The following is a 20,469-nucleotide window of genomic DNA, read 5'->3' on the forward strand; positions in this document are numbered from 1 at the left end:
ACTTGGGAAAAGCCACTTGTTGGGTAACACTAGGGTGGGGGGCTTTGAAATATCATATAGCTTCCATACTCTAAACACAAATAGACCAAGTAACCAGATTGTCCCCAGTAATCAAAATTGCTGCCTGCTTGGCTGGATTCATCTTGACTGGGCGGCTTATCTTTGTCTTAATATTTCTATTCATAGAGCAGCGTTCGATGAGACAGTCCAGAGATTAGAAACAATATTCTGCACGTGGTGTCTTCAGCCCATCGAGCTCGTTATCTATTCGCCCTGTTCTGACCACACCATCATCTGTACAGCCATGTGGCACGGAGCCTACCAGAACACGCCAGGCAACCTTGTTTTATGCAAGATACTGCGGAATACATTCAGCTGAGATGAGCCCTGGAATTCGAAATCCTGAACATCACACCACCCCATCTAAACATGGCGCTCTCGCCCCCCTCCCCAGCAATAAAGTCAGCGCCTCATCCCGTAGGATCAAACCATTTGTGAGAACTATTGCAATGCGGACCGAATGTGACCGAAGAGCTGAATGTCTTGGGGGAAGGAAGAGGTCTAGACAGATATTTCCCTTGCTGTTCGAAGCGTATAATTTGGTCGTGTGCCTGATCTGCACGACAATTCAGAACCCGCGTTCATTGCAAGTCTATGTGTGCTGCAGTCATACTTGCCTATATTGTATCTGCTTTAGCTACAGACAGTATGCCAATGGGAAGCAGATTCAAGCTCGGGTGCGTCACAGCTGTCTTGGCTGCAGCTGTCGTGCAAGGCACACCAGTCAAGAGAACCATCGGCTCATCGTTCGGTATCCCTGGTGCGAATGCAACGTACGACTACGTGGTCGTGGGTGGTGGAACTGCAGGTCTCACTATAGCGAGTCGGCTGGTCGAGCAGAAGGCTGGTAGTGTTGCTGTTATTGAAGCCGGGACTTTCTATGAGATGAGCAATGGAAACCTCAGCGAAGTGCCCGGTTTCGCAGCTTCTTACGTGGGGAAAAGTTCGACCGACTGGCAGCCTCTGGTAGATTGGGGTTATATGACGACACCTCAAGCTGTAAGTTATGAAACGCTCACATTGGTTGCGTCTCGCTAAAGCTGTACTAAAGGGAGCCAATAACATCACAATGCACTATCCTCGAGGTAAAATTCTGGGCGGTTCTTCGGGGCGAAATTACATGATCTACCATCGCGGTACTGTCGGTAGCTACCAAATGTGGGCTGATGCCGTGGGCGACGACAGCTACACCTTTGACAGTTTTCTTCCATATTTAGAGAAGAGTGTCAATTTTACTCCACCGAACAACAACCTTCGACTCGCCAACGCCACTCCAGAGTACGATGTGTCTACCCTTGGACAAAAGGGACCGCTTTCTCTTACGTTTCCAAACTTTGCCTTTACATTCGCAACTTGGGCCACCAAGGCCCTCGAGCAGATTGGCATTCCCGTCCGTTCAGGCTTCCAAAGCGGCGCTCTTTTGGGCCAGTCATACACGATGTTTACCATTAACGCCGAAACCATGATCAGAGACTCGTCGGAGACGGCATTTCTTCGCAGCAGTCTGGATGACCCGAATTACACGATTTATCACCTCTCACTGGCAAAGAAAATTATCTTTGACGGGGACAACACTGCTACCGGAGTTCTTGTCGACACGCAGGGTGCACAGTACTCACTGTCAGCCCGAAAAGAAGTCATTTTGTCAGCAGGGGTCATCGGGTCTCCGCAGCTACTCCAGGCCTCTGGTGTAGGACCTGCAGATGTGCTCAACCGATTCTCCATTCCCATCGTGGCCGATCGACCGGGAGTTGGTCAGAACATGCAAGACCACATCGTCTACGGAATAACACGACGTGTCAACACACAGACTGCGTCTTCATTCCAGGACTCCGCCGTCCTAGCTGAGCAGACGGATCTTTTTCTCAATGAAGCGGCCGGCATGCTGACAAATCCCCTTACCGATGTTCTGGCATGGGAGAAGATTCCTCCAAACTTGCGCCGAGAAATGAGCAACCGCACACAAGGCATTCTTGCCAGCGAGTGGCCGGCCGACTGGCCCGAGGTCGAGTACGTCGCACTCTCATCGTACCTCGGGGACGGTAATTCCCCATCCACGGCCGACCCGCACGACGGGACCAACTACGCCACCTTGACCATAGTGCCTGTGGCGCCGCGCTCTCGGGGCTCCGTCACAATCCTATCAGCAGACGTCACCGACCCGCCCGCCATCGACCCGGCCTTCCTGACCGACCGTGTCGACGTCGAAGTAGCCATCGCAGCCTTCAAGCGCGCACGCGAGTTCTGGTCATCCGACGTCCTGGAAGACGTCGTAGTGCAAGATGCAGAAGAAGCCTATCCGGGCCCGCAGGTGGCTACCGATGCCCAGATTGAGGAGAGCATTAGACGCAGCTTCCAGACCATCTTCCACGGTTCCTGCACCTGCGCCATGGGCAACTCCAGCGACTCCAATGCTGTTGTCGACGCCCAGGCCAGGGTCTATGGTGTGCAGAACCTGAGAGTTGTGGACGCTGCTGCGTTTCCACTGTTGCCACCGGGACATCCTCAGTCCCACGTATGTAAGTGCTTTCCCCGCCGCCCCTTTCGTTCCCCCTCTCCCCACTCCCCCCATCGCTTCTGTTATCTATGAATACGAACTGACAGAAAACCTTGTCCCAGATGCCCTGGCTGAAAAGATTGCTTGCGACATCTCTGGAAACTGTGCCAAGAGTTAGAAGAGATTTTACCATCTTTCGTTCTTCATTTCATGTTCGCTATATACGCATATTCTGATGCAACATCCGTGGCCCCATTTTATAGATTTTCTGGAGGAATTATTGTGTCATACAACCAGAGAAAGATTTCCCACTTGTCTCCTATGTCACTATTCGGAAACGATAAGATGTATTTTTAGTTAGAACTTGATTTGACTCGACTATTTCTGAACCTTTTTGGTCCTCTCCTTTTTTGAATGTGAGGGGAATCGCAACAAGAATAGAGGAGTTTTGTTGCGGTACTAGTAGCAAGTACCTCTTTGATCGCATAGTCCGCTCATAACGGTATTCGCCTAACCAGGTCGAAGGCACAGTCGTCATAAAGGGATCAAACATTCCTGATTAGGTAATTCTTATATAATGATATTGGCTCAACCTGATATAATGCAATTTTGTGTCCTTTAATCACTCCCGGTGACTTGTTCTCTCTCGTCTTCTTCTTTCTCTATTGAAGTATTTGCCTGTATTAATTAAAATTCAGAAAAATCTTCAGCTAGCGGACCGCTTCATCCGATACAAATATTTTATTGCCCGCAGAGTCACTGTTCAACCCGCAACGACGGGTGCTGCTTCTTTGCCCCCAAACGCTCTCTTTTTCTGTGACAGTCAGTCAGCCACATCGGCATAGGAACAGTGATGGGATCTAGGATACTTACGCTTAAGAAACCCGATATGACCAAACAAACTGCACTGCCAAAGAACGCAGGAATGAAGACTTTCCGCAAACTTTCCACAATGGCGGTAATGACAGCCCCACGTAGCTCCTCAGGTACTGCGTTGATGGCCGAATTGGAGGTACCTGTAGTAAATAAACGTCAGATGAACTGTAGGACTGTGATCGGTTTTGAGACGGGACTGCCCACCGCTTATGAGTGCCGTAAGCTCGGTATCAGGAAACGTAGGCAGAATCGACCGTAGACCGTTCATGGCATCGTTAATGAAAACAGCGCCAGCAACGGAAAGACCCATGGTGACGCCGCTGTATTGAGCAACCATCATGAATCTGAAAACATGCAGTCAGCACCCCAAATTCGCCTATGGGCCATATTGGCTACCACGAAAACTTACGGAAGTGCGTTGCCTGCCTCAGAACTTGGGACAGCTTTATATATGGCCGTATATCCCGCCTAAAAGAAAATTTTGTGTCAGCCAGACTGCGTGGACGACAATGGGTAGGCGAGAAAGGCCCACCTGATTGAAGATACCCAATCCCAACCCAACCAGGACCTCGGCTCCGTAAATGTAGCCTTCTGAGGTATCGAAGTCGCCAAGATCTATCATTGCGTCAATGACAGTTTCGCGATCATGTCTAGGTGAATACTCACAAAGAAGGACATTACCAACCAGGCCTAGGGCCGCACCGACTGTGTACCAAGGCCAGTAATAGCCGAGGCGGACCATGAAATAACCTTGTGCAACCAGAGCCACGCTGACCACCACAATGAGCGGAAGGAGGCGCACAGCTGCCTCGATCGCGCTGTCGTTCCTCGTAAATTGGAAATAGACTGGGATGTAGAAGATGGGCACGAATATCGCCGTGTTGGAACAGATAGCGGATAGAGCAAGAAGGTCAGCCTCCCTGATTCGCAAAATCTGAGCCGGGTAGAGGCGTTCCGAACGGGTAGTGAGCCACGAATATCTCTGCTGGACAACAAAGACGATGAAGAGCAAACCCCCGACTACAAACAAGGCGATGATACTCCCGCTACGCCAGGGATAAAGGACGCCGCCGAAATTGATGGCCATGACGAGGCATATAGAGAATGCCACAAATAGTATCGTGCCTAGAAAATCGAATTTCTCCGCCCTTTTCTTCCACAATGCCAAAGGAAGGGGGTCGAAGGGGGGAAGGAGAAATAGACAAACGGGCAAGAAGACGATGCCGATGATGATGTTGATGTAGAAGGCCCACCTCCAACTGACCTTCTCGAAAGCTCCGCCTACGACGGGCCCCAGAACGGTCCCCACGCCCCAGACGAGGCCAGCCAGACTAACGTAGAGGCCTCGTTCACGTTCCTCACACAGGACCGTAATGAGGTACAGTATACCACAGTATATAGCGCTGCCAGAGACACCGAGAAAAACGCGGCCGATAATCATGGCAGTCATGTTAGGGGCGGCTCCGCAGAGGGCAGAGGCGGCCAGGAAGAACACCACGTTGATGATGTACACCCACTTAGCATTAAATTTGGCGTACAATTTTCCCACGGGGAGCAGGGCTACGTATGCGCCGACCTGGAAGCCTACGGACAACCATGGGAGTAGCGAGACGGAGCCGAAGTCGATGGCGATGGCGGGCACAAGATCGGCGGTGATGGTGTTATCGAGCGCGTAGATGAACATGCTTGAAAAGATGGAGCCGATGACCAGGAACCACTGTCATTCTCCATCATCAGCATCAGACACCTCAAGGAGAAAATGTGGACATGTGCGGATTGGGAAATAGTTACAGCGAAACCACGGATTTGGCGCCGGGGAGTCTGGACCACGACTTCTTCTGGTCCATCCGACTTTTCTTCGTTTGAAGCAGAGTGTGGAGACATTTTTATTTCCCGAGGGATCTCAGTATCCATTGCAGGTGCAATTTTCACGCCGTTGGAACAATGAAATTCCTCTGCAAACCACGACAATAAGTTGAGTGTGCTTCAACATTAGCCTTGGGTGAAGGTAAACTGCACAAGTTTTCCCAAATGTTTATAACCATGATACGACAGAGGGCCAGCCACTGACTATATTGCCCAGTAATACCTTAGGCAGATGCATCAGGGCACGGGGATGGAGGTAGAAAGCAATATCTCCTTAAGTCCGGTTGTTTCATAGCATATTGTGTGGAACAATACAGGGGGGGTGGATCGGTAACGCAGAGATCCAGCCACATCTATCTCACTTTTCAAGGATGCAAGACAGCTCCCTGTACGAAAATATGCATGTCAGACAGTCTACCATGCAGCCCCCAACCAGACAGCCGAAAAGTGACACCCCGGCCGTGTCCGTAGGAAATAGTCTTGGACTCTTCGAAAGAATGATCGCATCCAGTTGATCTGAGTCACAATCAAAATGGCGGTCCGCGCACACCGACGCGGCGGTAAGCTGATTTTACCTGTTCCGCATATCGTCAGAAACCCCGCCAGGTCTGGAACTCAGCGTAGCGGCATACTGAGGTGGCCGAGAACAGTGGTTTTGGAGCCCCGTCAGAACCTACGAAAACACCCCTTTACGGCCTAGTTTTGAGTGCGGGTGATGGCGCCGAAATCAATATAGTTTATAGACCGGGTTCTTTGCACTCGATTCCTTAAAAGTAAGTAAATTGTCGTCCTGCCAGCTTATACATGCAAAATTAGGCATGCTATACTGAATCATCAGATGAGATCTTAGGCCAGATATTTCCTTCTCGCTTCCATGGATCGTCCCTTTCGGATTATTGTCGTCGGCGGCGGTGTCGCGGGTCTCGCGGCATCACATTGCCTCCAGAAGGCAGGTATCGACCATGTCGTCCTGGAGAAACATGCTGAAGTGGCGCCAGCTGAGGGCGCCAGCATCACCATCTATCCACACGTAGTGCGCATTCTGCACCAGCTAGGCTGTCTCGAGGCTATCGCCCAGTGCGGCGTACCTCACGACAGGGCGTGGACTCGACGATCAGATGGGAGCATCGCAGGAAACAGTGGCCTCTTCAACTACCTGAAAGAAAAGTACATATCCTACCTACATGATAAAAAAGAGAGAGAGATGAATAACACAAACAAGTCACGGCTACGATGTTCTCCCTCTGGAAAGGCGCGAGTTCCTGCGGGTTCTGTACGAGACCCTGCCGAACAAGAACCTAGTCCGGACGGGCTCGGCTATACAACAAATCAAGCATCTCGACGACAAGGTTGAAGTTACCCTGCGAGATGGCTCGGTTGAGACGGGTGACATGGTGCTTGGCTGTGATGGCGTCCACAGTACAGTGCGGTCCCTGATGTGGCAGTATGCCGAGCAGACCGCACCTGGACTCATCACGGAAGCGGAGAAGAATGGTGAGCAGATCCTAGAGCAACCTGAGGGGAGATGCTAACGAGCAACACAGCCTTCGTGACATACTGGAAATGTCTCATTGGCATTGGACCTCCTCCAGATAAGTCGGTGGGGGGTAAGAACATGAGTGATTTCACCCTCGTCCACGACACGCGGTACTCGTTTCTCGTCCTGGCCCAACCTCACTGCACCTTCTTCTTCGTGCTTTTCTTTCTCAACAAGCCCTTTCCTGCACACCAGCGCGTGCGCTACACGGAGCAGGATGCCGAGGCTTTGGCCGCTACCGTTGCGGATCACCCCCTATCCGAATCTTGGGTCTTTGGCGACCTTTGGAACAACCGTTCCCGCGGCGCGCTAATCTCACTCGAGGAGGGTGTCCTTGAACACTGGCATCATGAGCGCATCGTGCTGGCCGGAGACGCGGTGCACAAGGTGCGACGAATTGCCCCCAAAGTTAAGCAGGAACTGGCTGACAAGTTGCTCAGATGACGCCCAACATTGCTCTCGGCGGCAATACAGCCATTGAAGACGTGGTGGTCTTGTGCAACCACGTGCATCGCATGCTACAGCGGCAAGGGGGCACAAGGCCAGATTTGTCGACACTGAACCATATGTTTGCCGCATACCAAACAGAGCGACTGGATCGCACCAAGTTCATCACCAACATTTCAGGCATGGCGAGCCGCGCACAGGCCCAGACCTCGCCTCTCTACAAGCTTGCGGCGTGGTTGATGCCGCGCTTGCCAGACCGTGGAGCCTCAGACCAGTTGGCTGGCTTGATCAAGGCCGCCCCAAAGGTCGAATTCGTTCCCGTTCAAGACTTTGCTCCCGCACGCGTGCCATGGGAAGATCGGAAGGAAACGGGTCAACAGCAGAAAGGGAGGCAGGATGGCTCCAGCAGCCTTTGGCAAAGCCCATGGCAGCTGTTGACATTGGGAGCGACTCTGGGTGTTGCAACGATTGTTCTCACGACACGATGGGCCCAGGTTCTTCCAGTGCTACCTGGGGCATTGAGCAACGATTCTATTTCATAGTTTAGTCTTCGATTTCCCCCCCTCCCCTCCCCCCAATGAAAAACTGCTTCTACCATGATTTGCAACACGGTGTGAAATACTTGTCCACGACCTCTTCACGTGGAGATGCAAGCAGAAAACATAATTCGAGACGCACCGAAGATAGAGTGTTGTGGGCGTAGCACGGTACTCCAGTGGAGTAGACGGGAATTCCTTAGTTATTTCACCGAGTTCGTCGTTCATTCTGTCCTCCGCTTGGGCGTGGCATTCGCTTGTGGCATTCGCTCGTATGCAATTAAAGCGCTTGCCAGGTTGCAACTCATCGGTACGACTTAAACGAAAGCCATTAGATCTGGAACACATACATACAAATACACACACCAGGTGAATGTTATAGAGGTTTTATGGTATTCGTCCTATGGTTCTCCCTCATTTCAAGATTAAACTGCAAACGCCCTCTTCGAGAATTTGATACCGGGGCGCATTTTACCACTCGTTCGCTTTTCCAAGATATCTCACACATGTATTTTTGATATGATATATGCATGCGCAATATACACCAACAAGGAGCTAATCCTCCTTCCCAATCGCGTATGGATGTTCGTGTCATGCAGTAGCTATTCCTTAGATGGCAAAGTTGTCAGATAGGAGTAGACCGAGCCCTTGGCCATTGTCAACTTTCGTAACTTCTTTTTTTTCTTTTCTTTTTGCGGCAACATGCGGTTTTACGGATCTAAATCCTTCGGACCCCCACGCGTGGCGCTTTGCAGCGATCCAAGATGACTGCATGGCCGGAAAATCCATAGCCGCCCGTGTTTCCATTAATATGATGACATGCAGCACTAAACCCGGTCCGCACTACCGATATTTAAACCAGTACGCATGTGTTCCTGGCGGTGTACAAGTTATGTGAGCACGGAATCCTACGGGCCGACTACCTTGCGAGCCTACGCAGGCACAGGAGTTGGAACTGTCTTTGGTATAGACCAAAAACAGTCATCAATAAGCCTTTCGGGTCTCAAATAATGGATATAGACACCTTACTTTGGTTATGAAATTCTGTAGGACCCTAGCTCTGTCAGTAATTTGTTCAAGATATGTCTGCCACCAACAACGTCGAGACGGCCGCGGCCAAATCAGTGGAGAAGGATTTCGTCCCTGCCCTCCAGAGTTTCCCGACTCTCAAGCCTGCTTTGCGAATTAAGGTACTTCGACATGATTCTGGAGAGATATATTTCACTTGCTGACCCAGTACAGACCTACTTCAACCAGAAGTTCAATTGTGGGGATGTCTACAGCGGTTCCACCCTCGTCGCGGTAGTATGTGAACATGGAAAATCAAGTTACAAAATGATCCCCTTGCTAATATAGATCTCAGCCCTTCTCCGGCGGTGTTCTCGAATCTGTTGGCGACTTCGAACCCAAGCTGAAGCTCGCCGTCAACAGCGGCACCGACTGGTTCCGCATCGATGCCGACAAGACCCGCGGCCGCATCAGCGTCAAGGCCATTGCGATCGACGACGAGGGTCGGTCTATTAGTCTCGGCCTTGAAGGTATCACGGTGATCAACGAGGCGACCATGCCACTGATTCTGGGTGCGCCAGATGCCCAGACTCCGCCGTTCGGCTATGGCAGTAAGTGAGACCAGAGACTACTTCCCCCGTTCGCCCGGTCATGACCCCAAGACTTACACAGATAAACAACTAGTTCAACATCTGAAGATCGAGGCTGGCCATGAGCAGTACAAGCCCCTCGAAGGTATGCTGTTTGCCACCAGCCTGAGATTCACCAAGGAGGAGGGCGACTTGACCGGTGTCGAGATTCGCGCATCCAGGATCCTCCCGGGATCTGGAATGAAGTAAGGTCTTCCATAATAGCAGGATGAACATGACATTAGAGTTTTCTGCTTCGGTCGACAAAGGCATCAAGTTAAAACTCAATTTATTACTGCACTGGTTTGAATATCAATAATGCAATGATAAATATTTCTGAGCAAGACTATTACAGACATGTGATTCTATGGATGTGGTGAGAGCCTACAGACTTGGACGTAATGCCTATACATAGTCGACGCGAATAGATGCTTAGTGTGAGCAGATCCTACAGCATTTTCACTGTAGGGTTCATGATCACCAGACAAAATTTACAGTGGCAACTGTCCGTTGTTTCAATCGAGCTTCAGGAGTAAACCTCAATCGGGGGACAACATGGGTCTTGACCTCCAATATTTGGCTCAACTGCCAGTTTGATCACAGCGCTGAATCTACTCATTATAGGTGCCAGAAACAGAAGCGTGATGATGTTGCCAAAGCTTTTATATACTTTTGTCTGAGCTACGTCAATATAGATATAGGTCGGGGTTTCGAGCCCAATGCCCTATCTTTCCCAATATTCTTGCTTCTGACGCTGAACCGTCACCCACCACATACACCACGTCGCCAACATTCCACTCCAAGTGCCTTACTTTGTGAGATTTCCCCTGCTATTTGAGTTTCTTAGACAGGAGCCGGACCCGTAACCTCAGCCATTTTCTTCTCCACTTCATCTTGTCTGAGTTTGTTACCCATACGACCCCACATGCCATTAATAACGACAGGATCGCGCTCAATGTAAGGACCTCGGAAGTTCTTGCCTCCAGCCATGGACCACTTAAGGTCCGCTACGAAGAAACGAATGTCAGCCGTTGTCTTGTAAAGCAGGAAGGAATTATATCAAACAGGCAGGGCTGATAATCACGTACCGAAGCCTTGGGGTTTCATGTTGGTATAGATTGCCTCCCAGTGGCCAGGTGGACAATAGAGAACCTCGTGCTTTGAGAAGTTTCGAATGTCAGTTTATCCCTCGTCAAGTGAGTGCGTACTTTACGTGAACTATCGCAAAGAATCGAAGATAAAATAGGGCTATGCAGATGCCACTCACCAAAACACCAAGGTCGTGAGGTCTGTCGCCCATGACAGAAGAGACGAGGAACTTAAATCCCTTGATATGGATAGGACGTCGAGAAAAGGCTTCGAGGTGATCGATGGTTTTCCAGTAGCTCATGGAGTGAAGCGTGTTGTTCTCGGAGAAGTTGGTGGAAATCAAGTGGGGGGTCCGCCCAAGATCTGGAGATTCACATGTGTAAGTGATTGATGTAGGCAAGTGGGGGCAACCACTTTACAAATACTCACAACCGTTGGTCGCCCGGTTGGCTTCAGCGTCGGCATACATCTCATCCAAGTAGTCATTGATCTTCTGGTAGCCTGGGTGGAGACGGCCAAGGGGGCTATTCGTCAATTCATGTTAGACGCTTTCAAGGCTGGGAAACCAGGACAGCTAGAGACAAGAATAAAACAACTGCTGGTTATATGTGACATTTTTATCTAACATATGCTAAAATAACCTACTGGTTTGACCGAATGCCGAGCATGAACACAGCTACGGGCTTGGTGCCCATCTTCTCAGGCCGTGAGCCATCGTCTTCAGGGAAGGTGACCGAGATCCTGTCCAGAGTGGCTCCCTTGAGATAGCTGTATCGTAAGATACCCAGTGCCTGTGCCGCGAAGTTGAGGATTAGAACACTAGAAGCCACGGCAACGGGGACGAGGGCATATCCCGGCGGGGCGATCCAACCCGCAAACGTCTGTGCCGCGGCACCAATGAGAAGCCAGGCCGGAAGACTAAGCTCGTCCTTGAGCAAACTGAAATTGTATGCACCCATGACGGGTGACGGGGGCAAATCTCAGAAATGCGCTGCTCGGCACAAGAATAAGCGAGACGAGAGTGGGAAAAAGAACGGATAAGCAGCTGTTTAAAGAAGATCAGGCAGGGACGCCAAGTTATGTAGGGAGCTATTAAACAAGTTGGGATGGTAAGATAGAATGGAGCAATATAAGTAAGCCAAAGGTTGTTTTCAAGTTTCAGCTAGCACGGCGTCTATAGTGTCCTAGAGTAGCATATGTACCTGTATATGGCCTTGACCTGTAAGATACCCTCAGGCTGATCTCGAGTGATACAGAGCATGAAGGCGGGCTTGCAGGGACATCCGCGCCGTTGCCGACAAAACCAGCCATGGCCACGATAGGACGAGAATGGGCCGATGGCGTCGACTAGGCGGTCCTTTCCGCGGCCGAGTTGCGGGAAAGAAAGCCGAATATGAAGTAAGATGTCAGCAAATATAGCTAAATCTCGGTTGGGGGCCGTGAGGAGTATTTTGGACTCTGAAGGGAGTGGATGTATCCTAGATTTACCCCACCAGCTTCCCCCGGAGAAGAAAAGAACGTTTTTTCTATATTGCTTACCGTGACCCTTACCTATCGGCACATCGGTTGGTTGGGACGTCTATCTCACAGATAGCGCATTTGTCTTCTGTAGACCTGTCGGCTGTTTGGCAGATGCTTACATAGTGACCAATCACAACCCTGACCACGCATTTGGCAGCCAATCTTAGAAGGAGCTTCTCAAGTTTTACAGCACTTTCTTTACATATAGAACCCAGCTTGCTGCAATACAACGCTGCGTAAGCATAATGATTACTGATTGCTGCCGATACTGTGTTTCAGGGTTGAGACCCTAAGGGTTACACACGACCCACATGCGAAGATAAAGCAGGAAGTTCTGGACCATGTTCCCTCGTACAGTGGCCCATCCCCGTGCAAGAGCAAGATCGTGTCCACCAATTCTACTGGTTGTGTGGTTATGGCGTAAGCAGTAGACAGTTTCGGCGGAATCCTTCATTGAGGGGGAACGGGAGGGTAATCATGGATCATGTTATGGTAGCCAGCCAGGCAGCGCTCATAGATCCATCGTCACTCGACTACAAAGGGCACAGCACATCAGCATCAGCGTGAGCATGTAAGTGTTGGAAGGTATCAGCGAAATTTCATAGCATACCTTTGCGGAATATCGGACACATTCCATCTACGTGCAGCTGGCCATCTACCAAGTACCATGTCTCAATGGCACACAATCAACAGCGGCTCCAATATGTTTCCCGCGGAGAATCAGACGCCAAATATCAAGTCGGCCTCGAGCTCGACCTCGAACTCAAACTCAGCCGCTCAGGCCGGGCCCGACCCGGCCCATGGTGATGTTCCTGCCGAGACGTCGACGAGTGCCAAACGACTGGCAAGTAACCACTCGCAGCGAGCACGTTATCGAACGTGAAACTAAGTGTATAGCAAGGCCTGTAATCAATGCCGTGAAAGAAAAGTCCGCTGTGACAGACAGCAACCGCAATGTAGCCGTTGTGCCAAAGTCGGCAGCAGCTGCCACTACTCGAGTCCTTCCAAGCAGACCATTTCCAAGTCGGACCTCTCTCGGCTGTTGTTCACCATGCATAGCCGTCTCGGTAAGCTTAGCTTTTAGGTTGCCCGAGTATTTTTCAGACATTGCCTTTAGTGTCTAAATGCAAGGCTTTTCAATCTAGGCAAAGCTCAAGGTGTAGTAGGCTGACCTTGAAGGATACAGAACACGCCGAGGCCAAGCTTGCCTTGGCACCCCCTCCACTCAGCAGCCCTCAATACACCCTTCCGTGGAACGATATGAGCTACATGGCGGCGGCAGCACAAGGGCAAGCGTCCGTGGTGTCAGCTTCCGAGTTGAATTCATCGAATCTTGCTCAGATCGGGCCGAGCAGCGCGGCTGCACCGGCGGCCAACGAATGGTGGGTAGGATGGTCCGACATTTTGACACATGAGCTTCTGTCTGACCCGTTTTACCCCCCATCAGGTCCTACCGCGAGTTCCGCGGGGACTTCCACGAAGTCCACGAAGTCCCCTTCAGCGCCATCGCACCCACAGCGTCGACTGACTTTTCCATGGTGGGGTCGGGGAATGTGACCCCTGCCATCGACAGCATGCTTGAAGTCCTTTCGAACTCATCATACGGCGAGGAGGAGATGCAAACTACGTCCAAGCTACCCAACTCCTTTCTTCAGAAATTGTAGGTGGCCCCCCTGTACTACCCCTTTTCGGCTCCTTGTCGAGTCATCGCTCTTGCACGAGCATTTGGCTGACTGAAGTAGATATGCCTCCTTCTTTGATGTATACCATGCTTCCATGCCCATAGTCAATCGGTCCAGGGTCCATAGGGAGCTAGAGCAACGGCCAGAGTCGATAGAGGTGCAGGCTCTAGCCCATGCCATCGGAGCCCTGGGCGCTCTTGCGGTGCCCGAACCTTCCTTTGCCGTGGAGACTTGCTACAACCAAGCCCGCAGCCTCGTTGATATATGCGAAAGGCAGGAGGATGGTGCCGTCTTGAGCAAGACCAATCCACTGCAGACGTGCGTCTTGCTTTGCCTGTACGAATTCCGCAGGCCCAACTTTGCCCGGGCCTGGATCACACTCGGTCGGGCCATTCGACTCGCAAAGATATCGCGCCTAGACAGTCTGGATGAGTATACGGATCCCCCCGGGACGATGCACTCGAGTTGCTTCGGACCCCCCTCTCCCGTGCTCAATCCGGCCGACATGGAAGAAAGACGACGCACGTTTTGGCAGCTTTACATATTGGACGGTTTCGCCGCCATGAAGACCAACTTGGACCCGAGCTTTAACGAAGAACAGGTGAGTGCCCGCTCGTACCCTGCAGCAACTCACCAAGCTTTCTAATCATTGGTGTCATTCATCAAGATCCCCATCCCGCTTCCCTGCCGCGACGAGCTCCACGAGGTGGCCGCAACCCCGGACATGCCCACGTTACAGCAGGTATTCCAACGATCGGGAAACGCAGACTTGTCGTCGTTCGCGGGGATTATTATCGTCATCTCGCTGTACCGACGCTGCTTCCAACACATCCAAGCCTGGCTTTCGGAGCCGTCGTATGCGTTTTGGGATAACTACTATCAGATCAACAAGCTGTTCTCTCATTGCCAGAACGACATACTAGCATCCCATTTGAGCGCGGGCGGACAGGAATCCAGCGATACTCTGAATCTCGTCCTACGTATGAACCTCGCCGCCGTCGAGATCTACCTGCACGAGACGGCCATCAGCAAGGTGGAGAGGGAGAAGCTCCCCCCGGCGCTCTCGGCCGACGCAGTGACTAGGCTCGAGTCGGCGGCCAAGAAGATCACGGAAACGGTCCGGAAGGCGCGGGGGCTGACGGCGAAGGAATTGGGCATATTTCAACAGTCGAGCCCTTTTCTCACTTGGGCTATCACCAAGGCCATCGAGGCGTATCTGTGGTTGATGCACCAGCCGCGAAACGACAGCATGGCAAGGTGCGTTGAGCCCCTGCAGATACTCTCGAGTTCCATGAGGCTTATGCTCCTCCCGGAGCATATTAGACCGGGGCTGCTTGAGCAGGTCGATGCCAAGCTGGCTGAAACAGAACAACGGTCCACTAAGCGGAGGCACACCACCACATACGGGTTTAACTTTTAGAGAGAAGGCGGCATATACAAAGAAAATACAATGATACAGGCCTTGTAGAAAGATAGACTACAAAAGACATCAATAGATGGGCCCGCTACCTTGGACGGGCTTTCTTCCTTTGCCAAGTTCTAGCTCTATCTATTTTTTACCGTCCTTCGTCTGTTCCCATCACCATGCGCACTGGGAATTCTCTTCACGCCATTCCCTTCATTCGTCTCCTGATATGGACACGATGAAAATCATCAATCAGCCCTCGGTAATCCCGCGGGTACACCGGGAGAAACAATTCCTCAACCAAATTTCCCTTGCGCGGCGGGTCGACGCCCAGGTCGCCGAGAAGCGTGTCAATGTACTAAGTTATTATCCAGAGTCAACCAAAATGTGACTGAGATAAATACCCCAAATTTGGGGCTACCGCCGTCCAGTGTGGAGAGGTGAAAACGGCATATGAATGAGTTGGTTTACTCACCGAGAGGAAATCATATATAGCATATGCATGCTTCCTTCCCTGTACCAGATACCGCTTGCGCGACCATACATTCCACTCCGCCACCTCCTGCTCCATATCAGCCTGGTTGGGAATATCATTGAGACCGAGCAAAAAGGTAACCCCCCACAGCGCCTGCACCTCGGAGACGAGCGGCGTGTAGATAGAGTGGATGAAACCGGGAAAGAAGATGGACCTATCTCCCTGAGCAGCAAGGCCAGGGGCGATGAGGCGTCGATAATGTCGACTCGGACCGTGGGCCAGGTGTTTCTCGCGCTCGGGGTCGCCTCCAGCTTTTGTCAGGGGAGGATTCTTAATTGCTGGCAGCAGCTCGTCGACCCTAGTTTCGGCCCTGGCTTCGAGGCTGGCCCATTTCGCTTGGTCGGACGGTTCGGCCTGCAGACCGCACTCGCGTTGCAGTTCGGGGCTGAAGGGCTGGTAGGATTTATCGAAGCCGGTGCAGAGGATCATGTAGTCGGTGTCGAACTGAGCGCCGTCGTGGAGTGTCACGACGTTGCCGTCGGTCAGCGACGCCACTTCGGTCCTGTGGACGGTGCAGTCGCCGGCGTGGAAGACCTTCCAGAAGTCAGGAACACTGGCAGCTCCCAAGCCAGCGTTGGCCCAGAATATTCTTGATCGGGTGTTAGCATGGGACTGTGGCTGCAAATGGGCATGGTTGCGACGAAAGGGTAACTCACCCAATGCCATGCGGAAGCGGTCGTAGCTTCTGTGCATTGGGAGATCTGGCGTACCCAGCATGCATTTCCGCAATCGACGTCAGTGTCCTCCAAAACCCCCTGGCGAGCGTCCGCCCAAGAAGTGTCTTTTGAAAGAACTGATACATGACACCCTCTGTGTGCATTATGCTGGACCCCAACACGGCAACCATGCGGGTCGCAACGGCATCCATCGTGTTGACAACGCCGAGAATGGTGGGCGGCATGATGGCTAGGGGTCCAGACCCATCTTTCCGTATCACCCAGTTGACTCGTTTTCCAGCCTTCAAGAGGAGAAAGACGGTGTCGTATGCAGACTTGGCGGCCCCAACCACGGTCGCAGTCTGTATCTTGTCTAATGCCGCAAGATGCGTGCCCGTCTCCGAGGAGTGGATGATGGGTGAGTTGAAACCCGTCTTGGGCCACGAGGGGATCACTGGGTGTGAAGTTGCCCCCGAAGCATAGATGAGCTTTGTACACTCGATAGCCGGGCGGCCTTCAAACTCCAGCCTCCAGCCCTCTCCCGACATACGATCCACCTTGACGACCTTGGTCCGCAACCGACATCTTCTGACCAAGTCGTAGTCCTTGGCAAAGTCGTTCAAGTATTTGTTGATTGTATCGCCTGAGATATACCCATCCGAAGTGATGCCTTCTCTCTGCATTGGATAGAAGGAATATTCGAACAGGCCATACTTGATCTGGGCAAAGAGACTGGGGTAAATCTTTTCGGCGCACCAGACACCTCCAATAGATGCTTGATCGTCCAGAAGAACCAAGTTGGCCTTGGGCGCAAAGTCGAGATATGTCTTGGCGGAAATTAGGCCGTTCCATCCTGCAGTGGTAGCATCATTAGCACCGAGAAACAGCTGTGACGGAGTAGATACTACCCACCCGTACCCACAACAACCACGTCAAATTTCTCTGTTGCCATGTTACCTCGTGGTGTACTTTTATTATGGCTGCGTCCAACATAATGACAAGACTTGCTTGGAGAAAATGAGTGCCAGCGAGTTTTATTGCTATCTTATTCTATGAACATGTCACCTCAGTCTCCAATATCATTCTATAACGTGTGTTTTCGATTGCCGATATTCCCACCCAATGCGGTGGTCCGATGCTGTGAACTTATCGGGCCGCGCATGTTATACAAGGTGCTTGGCGACACCTGACTATATTCTGTGTTGGCAAACTGCGGCCCGCCATGGCCGAGATGGTATACCCCTAGTTTCTATCCTTATCTCCGACAGTCAAACCCCCAGACCATGCATCAGCTTACGTGCTACCATTAACCCCTTCATAGCTTAGCTTAGGATATCCCTCACAAATCCAAGCCTATCGAAAAATTGAAGCTACGGCAGCTTCACATTTGCAGACAAATCCTCCTTCAAAATCGTCCATACATGACCCATATTCTTTGGTTGCTCAAGTCTGAGTTGCTTTTCAATTCACTGAATCCAAAATGGCCTTGCTGAATCACCCAACCATCTTCAGATCTCTGGCCGCCCTTGGCTTCTGCCTGGTATGGGGTGTTATGGCAGTCAACGGCTCCCTGGGCACCTTACTTGAAACCATAACGACCGGTGTCTTTCCAGACGGCCGTGTCCTCAAGGCGGAGTACACCGGAGTCTGGTTCATCGACTATCTGCTCTGCATCCTCGTGGTCTTCTTCGATAGTCTCCTAAGCGCCGCCGATCCGGCACCATACCTGATGCTTCTCGAGCTAGTCGCGACTCTATTTGTCGTGAACATGATGACCCTGGTTGAGGGTCGCCGGCCCGGAGGATCAACATGGCTTCAACAGTAAGAAAAACTTCGCGCGTGTTATTATTACTAGCTGTACCCAAGCTAAAGAAGCTTCTTAGTCCTGCCATTTGGCAGTATGCGTGGAACTGTGGAGGCGTCGCCGTCTTCCTCCCCATCTGGGTGCTGTTGTACGTCAAGCAGGGATCGGCAGTTGCTTCGCGTCTGTCGGCAGCCCACGTACAGGCGTTGCCATTCACCGCAATCTGGAGCTTGCTACTCGTGCTTCCACTTACGCTGCCGCCTCTGGTTGGTGCATCTCCCTCCCAGGTCCAGATTGGAATCGTGATTTTCTTCCTTACGCCTCCGCTATTCGTCGGCTGTCAAAGCTTCTTGCGGTCTATCTTTTCTCGAACATTATCACCATCTTTATCACAGAGAAACACGAAACCTATTGGGACCTCATACTTGATCGCCGGAATAGCCAGCGCCTTGGTCCATGTAGGCATTGTGTACCGTGCCAACTTTTCATCCAGCACCGACACCTCACTCGACAGGATCTTCTTCCCGCATTATAACGCTGTGCAGCTTCATCGACCTGATACCTTAAGCAACGGCGCGCTGCTTTTCATTCAGTACGATTATGTTCTTATGAGCCTTACCATACTTCTCCTGGGAATCCACATTCATTGTCTTGATCCGGCGACTAAGGATATGAGAGCTACTCAATTTGTACTGGCTTTTGTAAGCATCATCTCTATCTTTGGACCGGGAGCCGGTCTGGCCTACACTCTTTACCGCAAGGAGGCCCGGCTAGATTCTGCTAGCAACTCGAGTAAACGAGTCCAGGTGAGATCCCCACTTGATCATCGCCATGATTTATCAATGTATAACATGATTATACAGAAACGAAAGTAAGGAATTTCCGCTGTCACGACGTGGGTAGAGACAACTCGAAAATCGATCTCACATAGGCGACGGATTGGAAGCATCTAGGAGAGGGCCCACTCTCACATCTCATATAGCAAGTCCAAAAGACTTGTTCTTATTCTATGCGGGAACAATACAATAGAGCCTAGTTGGAAAAGAATCCATGGGCTGATTATGAACCACTTGAGGTTTGAAGTGGATGAGATATTCTACTCCAATCCGTGTACCTGTAGTGAGTTGAGCAAGAATTATATCAGCAGGGAGAAAAGAGGGAGAGAATAACAAGGGGAATAGTCCTCTAAAGAACTTCAAGTTTCTACTCGCAACAATTCACATTCAACTATGCGTCTTCCACAGCTTTCGTGCCTTCACATCCAATTCTCCAAGCGCTCCTCCCCCCCAGTTTCTCAAGATGACGAAGGACCGCTTCCCTTCTCATCAACTACCCAAACCAGCGGCTTCTTCTGAGCATAATTGGTCAAATCATCCACAATCCACTGCGCGACAGGCTTAAATTCCTCCGCGGCATACGCCGCCCAGATATCTTCGACCTTATCGAACTCAGCCAGCGTCATGACTTCGAACGGGTGTTCCATACCCGGCGCTGGCGCCGCCTGTACCACCTTCCACCGTTTGCAGTAGGGCTGGAAGCCCGCGAAGGCGCGGGGCATGTGTGTGTTGATGTAATAGTCTAGGTTGACGTTGGAGCCCGGTTCGTAGGCGGTGATGAGAGTGGCTGGCATGGTGAGAAATTCAAGTATGCCGATGTTTATGATGGGAGGTTCGAAAGGGATAAAAGTTTGGTTGATGTTGATGTTTGGGGGTTCTGGGCGGTGGTTTGTAGTATAAACCGTAGCAGGAACTCACTGGAACTTGGAGTCTGTATGATAATTTGAAGCTTGCTCACAAGGCATTCATGTATCGAATACAAAATGATAAGCATGGAGGATTTTGGGAGACTACATGTCTTAAACCCGCAAGGCCGACGTGAAGGAATGGGCCAAGGGGTACGCTGCGAGCGCGCCGACGCGATGTTACACCGGGCTTTCGGACCGCCTGGATGAATCTGGATTCAGGTCAGAGCTGAATCGATCCTCGCTGCCGAGTGGGGCTCAAATCCTTCCAGAATAGGTGAGATTATCTAGCGTACAGTCAGATGGATCGTCCGGCCGTTGGATGCAGGAATGGAGTGCAGCGTCTGCTATTCGGGGTGGTCGCTCCGAGCCTATAGAAGGGAGTACAAGGAAGACCGAGAGGGGTAGACCTATCGGCCTCATATCCATTAGGCAACAAGTATAGTCACAGGAGAGGCGGCACCGGAGCGCTTCAGCCTACCATGTCATGACTGGATGGGCATATGCAGGGACTCACAAGTTTGTGCCACGGATTCCACGGACCGGCGTCATACAAAGACCCTGATTCTAGACTCAGAAC

The 20,469-nt window shown here is 51.3% G+C and overlaps 9 protein-coding genes across 9 annotated transcripts; 5 read left to right on the forward strand and 4 right to left on the reverse strand.

The window, feature by feature from the left end:
- Positions 1 to 714: 714 nt before the first annotated feature.
- Positions 715 to 2,735, forward strand: BCR38DRAFT_332299 (glucose-methanol-choline oxidoreductase; the record flags this gene model as incomplete). The annotated part of the gene is made up of 3 exons (XM_040855136.1): positions 715 to 1,059; positions 1,112 to 2,579; positions 2,680 to 2,735. 3 exons carry the CDS (start codon positions 715 to 717, stop codon positions 2,733 to 2,735), a joined length of 1,869 nt encoding a protein of 622 aa, XP_040719552.1.
- A 256-nt stretch (positions 2,736 to 2,991) lies between these two features.
- BCR38DRAFT_419551 (major facilitator superfamily transporter) lies at positions 2,992 to 5,605 on the reverse strand. Its single transcript, XM_040859323.1, has 7 exons — positions 5,225 to 5,605; positions 4,100 to 5,150; positions 3,966 to 4,048; positions 3,843 to 3,901; positions 3,638 to 3,777; positions 3,431 to 3,573; positions 2,992 to 3,371 (listed from the first exon to the last, which is right to left on the reverse strand). The coding sequence occupies exons 1-7, from the start codon at positions 5,345 to 5,347 to the stop codon at positions 3,321 to 3,323; spliced, it is 1,650 nt and encodes a 549-aa protein (XP_040719553.1). The 5' UTR covers positions 5,348 to 5,605; the 3' UTR covers positions 2,992 to 3,320.
- Positions 5,606 to 6,173: 568 nt separating this feature from the next.
- Positions 6,174 to 7,825, forward strand: BCR38DRAFT_332111 (uncharacterized protein; the record flags this gene model as incomplete). Its single annotated transcript, XM_040855119.1, has 4 exons — positions 6,174 to 6,466; positions 6,522 to 6,793; positions 6,844 to 7,223; positions 7,277 to 7,825. The coding sequence occupies 4 exons, from the start codon at positions 6,174 to 6,176 to the stop codon at positions 7,823 to 7,825; spliced, it is 1,494 nt and encodes a 497-aa protein (XP_040719554.1).
- A 692-nt stretch (positions 7,826 to 8,517) lies between these two features.
- On the forward strand, positions 8,518 to 10,064 carry BCR38DRAFT_471084 (uncharacterized protein). Its single transcript, XM_040862850.1, has 4 exons — positions 8,518 to 9,009; positions 9,062 to 9,124; positions 9,183 to 9,438; positions 9,512 to 10,064. Exons 1-4 carry the CDS (start codon positions 8,902 to 8,904, stop codon positions 9,664 to 9,666), a joined length of 582 nt encoding a protein of 193 aa, XP_040719555.1. The 5' UTR covers positions 8,518 to 8,901; the 3' UTR covers positions 9,667 to 10,064.
- A 37-nt stretch (positions 10,065 to 10,101) lies between these two features.
- Positions 10,102 to 11,772, reverse strand: BCR38DRAFT_419557 (uncharacterized protein). Its single transcript, XM_040859324.1, has 5 exons — positions 11,191 to 11,772; positions 10,975 to 11,069; positions 10,724 to 10,908; positions 10,545 to 10,614; positions 10,102 to 10,463 (listed from the first exon to the last, which is right to left on the reverse strand). The coding sequence occupies exons 1-5, from the start codon at positions 11,502 to 11,504 to the stop codon at positions 10,300 to 10,302; spliced, it is 828 nt and encodes a 275-aa protein (XP_040719556.1). The 5' UTR covers positions 11,505 to 11,772; the 3' UTR covers positions 10,102 to 10,299.
- A 555-nt stretch (positions 11,773 to 12,327) lies between these two features.
- BCR38DRAFT_419559 (fungal-specific transcription factor domain-containing protein) lies at positions 12,328 to 15,651 on the forward strand. The gene is made up of 6 exons (XM_040859325.1): positions 12,328 to 12,910; positions 12,968 to 13,133; positions 13,253 to 13,448; positions 13,514 to 13,726; positions 13,809 to 14,349; positions 14,416 to 15,651. The coding sequence occupies exons 1-6, from the start codon at positions 12,734 to 12,736 to the stop codon at positions 15,166 to 15,168; spliced, it is 2,046 nt and encodes a 681-aa protein (XP_040719557.1). The 5' UTR covers positions 12,328 to 12,733; the 3' UTR covers positions 15,169 to 15,651.
- On the reverse strand, positions 15,353 to 17,296 carry BCR38DRAFT_333932 (cofactor FMO1 FAD enzyme; the record flags this gene model as incomplete). The annotated part of the gene is made up of 4 exons (XM_040855273.1): positions 15,353 to 15,511; positions 15,629 to 16,277; positions 16,345 to 17,197; positions 17,257 to 17,296. The coding sequence occupies 4 exons, from the start codon at positions 17,294 to 17,296 to the stop codon at positions 15,353 to 15,355; spliced, it is 1,701 nt and encodes a 566-aa protein (XP_040719558.1).
- Positions 17,297 to 17,824: 528 nt separating this feature from the next.
- Positions 17,825 to 18,944, forward strand: BCR38DRAFT_405314 (uncharacterized protein; the record flags this gene model as incomplete). Its single annotated transcript, XM_040857952.1, has 3 exons — positions 17,825 to 18,165; positions 18,228 to 18,849; positions 18,933 to 18,944. The coding sequence occupies 3 exons, from the start codon at positions 17,825 to 17,827 to the stop codon at positions 18,942 to 18,944; spliced, it is 975 nt and encodes a 324-aa protein (XP_040719559.1).
- A 498-nt stretch (positions 18,945 to 19,442) lies between these two features.
- Positions 19,443 to 19,778, reverse strand: BCR38DRAFT_471088 (uncharacterized protein; the record flags this gene model as incomplete). Its single annotated transcript, XM_040862851.1, has 1 exon — positions 19,443 to 19,778. One exon carries the CDS (start codon positions 19,776 to 19,778, stop codon positions 19,443 to 19,445), a length of 336 nt encoding a protein of 111 aa, XP_040719560.1.
- Between the last annotated feature and the right edge of the window lie 691 nt (positions 19,779 to 20,469).

This window comes from Pseudomassariella vexata (assembly GCF_002105095.1).
Source record: "Pseudomassariella vexata strain CBS 129021 chromosome Unknown BCR38scaffold_2, whole genome shotgun sequence".
NCBI classification, from domain to species: Eukaryota; Fungi; Ascomycota; class Sordariomycetes; order Amphisphaeriales; family Pseudomassariaceae; genus Pseudomassariella; species Pseudomassariella vexata.

Excerpts from the sequence above, each read along its gene's own strand:
- BCR38DRAFT_419551 (XM_040859323.1), bottom strand. The coding sequence starts at position 5,347 with ATGGATACTGAGATCCCTCGGGAAATAAAAATGTCTCCACACTCTGCT. Across the intron at positions 4,049-4,099 it reads GGTTGGTAATGTCCTTCTTT|ATCTTGGCGACTTCGATACC; the intron begins GTGAGTATTCAC and ends ACGCAATGATAG. Across the intron at positions 3,902-3,965 it reads GATTGGGTATCTTCAATCAG|GCGGGATATACGGCCATATA; the intron begins GTGGGCCTTTCT and ends ATTTTCTTTTAG.
- BCR38DRAFT_471084 (XM_040862850.1), top strand. The coding sequence starts at position 8,902 with ATGTCTGCCACCAACAACGTCGAGACGGCCGCGGCCAAATCAGTGGAG. Across the intron at positions 9,010-9,061 it reads AGCCTGCTTTGCGAATTAAG|ACCTACTTCAACCAGAAGTT; the intron begins GTACTTCGACAT and ends GACCCAGTACAG. Across the intron at positions 9,125-9,182 it reads GTTCCACCCTCGTCGCGGTA|CCCTTCTCCGGCGGTGTTCT; the intron begins GTATGTGAACAT and ends TATAGATCTCAG.
- BCR38DRAFT_419557 (XM_040859324.1), bottom strand. The coding sequence starts at position 11,504 with ATGGGTGCATACAATTTCAGTTTGCTCAAGGACGAGCTTAGTCTTCCG. Across the intron at positions 10,909-10,974 it reads CAACCGGGCGACCAACGGTT|ATCTTGGGCGGACCCCCCAC; the intron begins GTGAGTATTTGT and ends GTGAATCTCCAG. Across the intron at positions 10,615-10,723 it reads CTCACGACCTTGGTGTTTTG|CACGAGGTTCTCTATTGTCC; the intron begins GTGAGTGGCATC and ends AACTTCTCAAAG.
- BCR38DRAFT_419559 (XM_040859325.1), top strand. The coding sequence starts at position 12,734 with ATGTCTCAATGGCACACAATCAACAGCGGCTCCAATATGTTTCCCGCG. Across the intron at positions 12,911-12,967 it reads CGACGAGTGCCAAACGACTG|GCCTGTAATCAATGCCGTGA; the intron begins GCAAGTAACCAC and ends GTGTATAGCAAG. Across the intron at positions 13,449-13,513 it reads GCACCGGCGGCCAACGAATG|GTCCTACCGCGAGTTCCGCG; the intron begins GTGGGTAGGATG and ends ACCCCCCATCAG.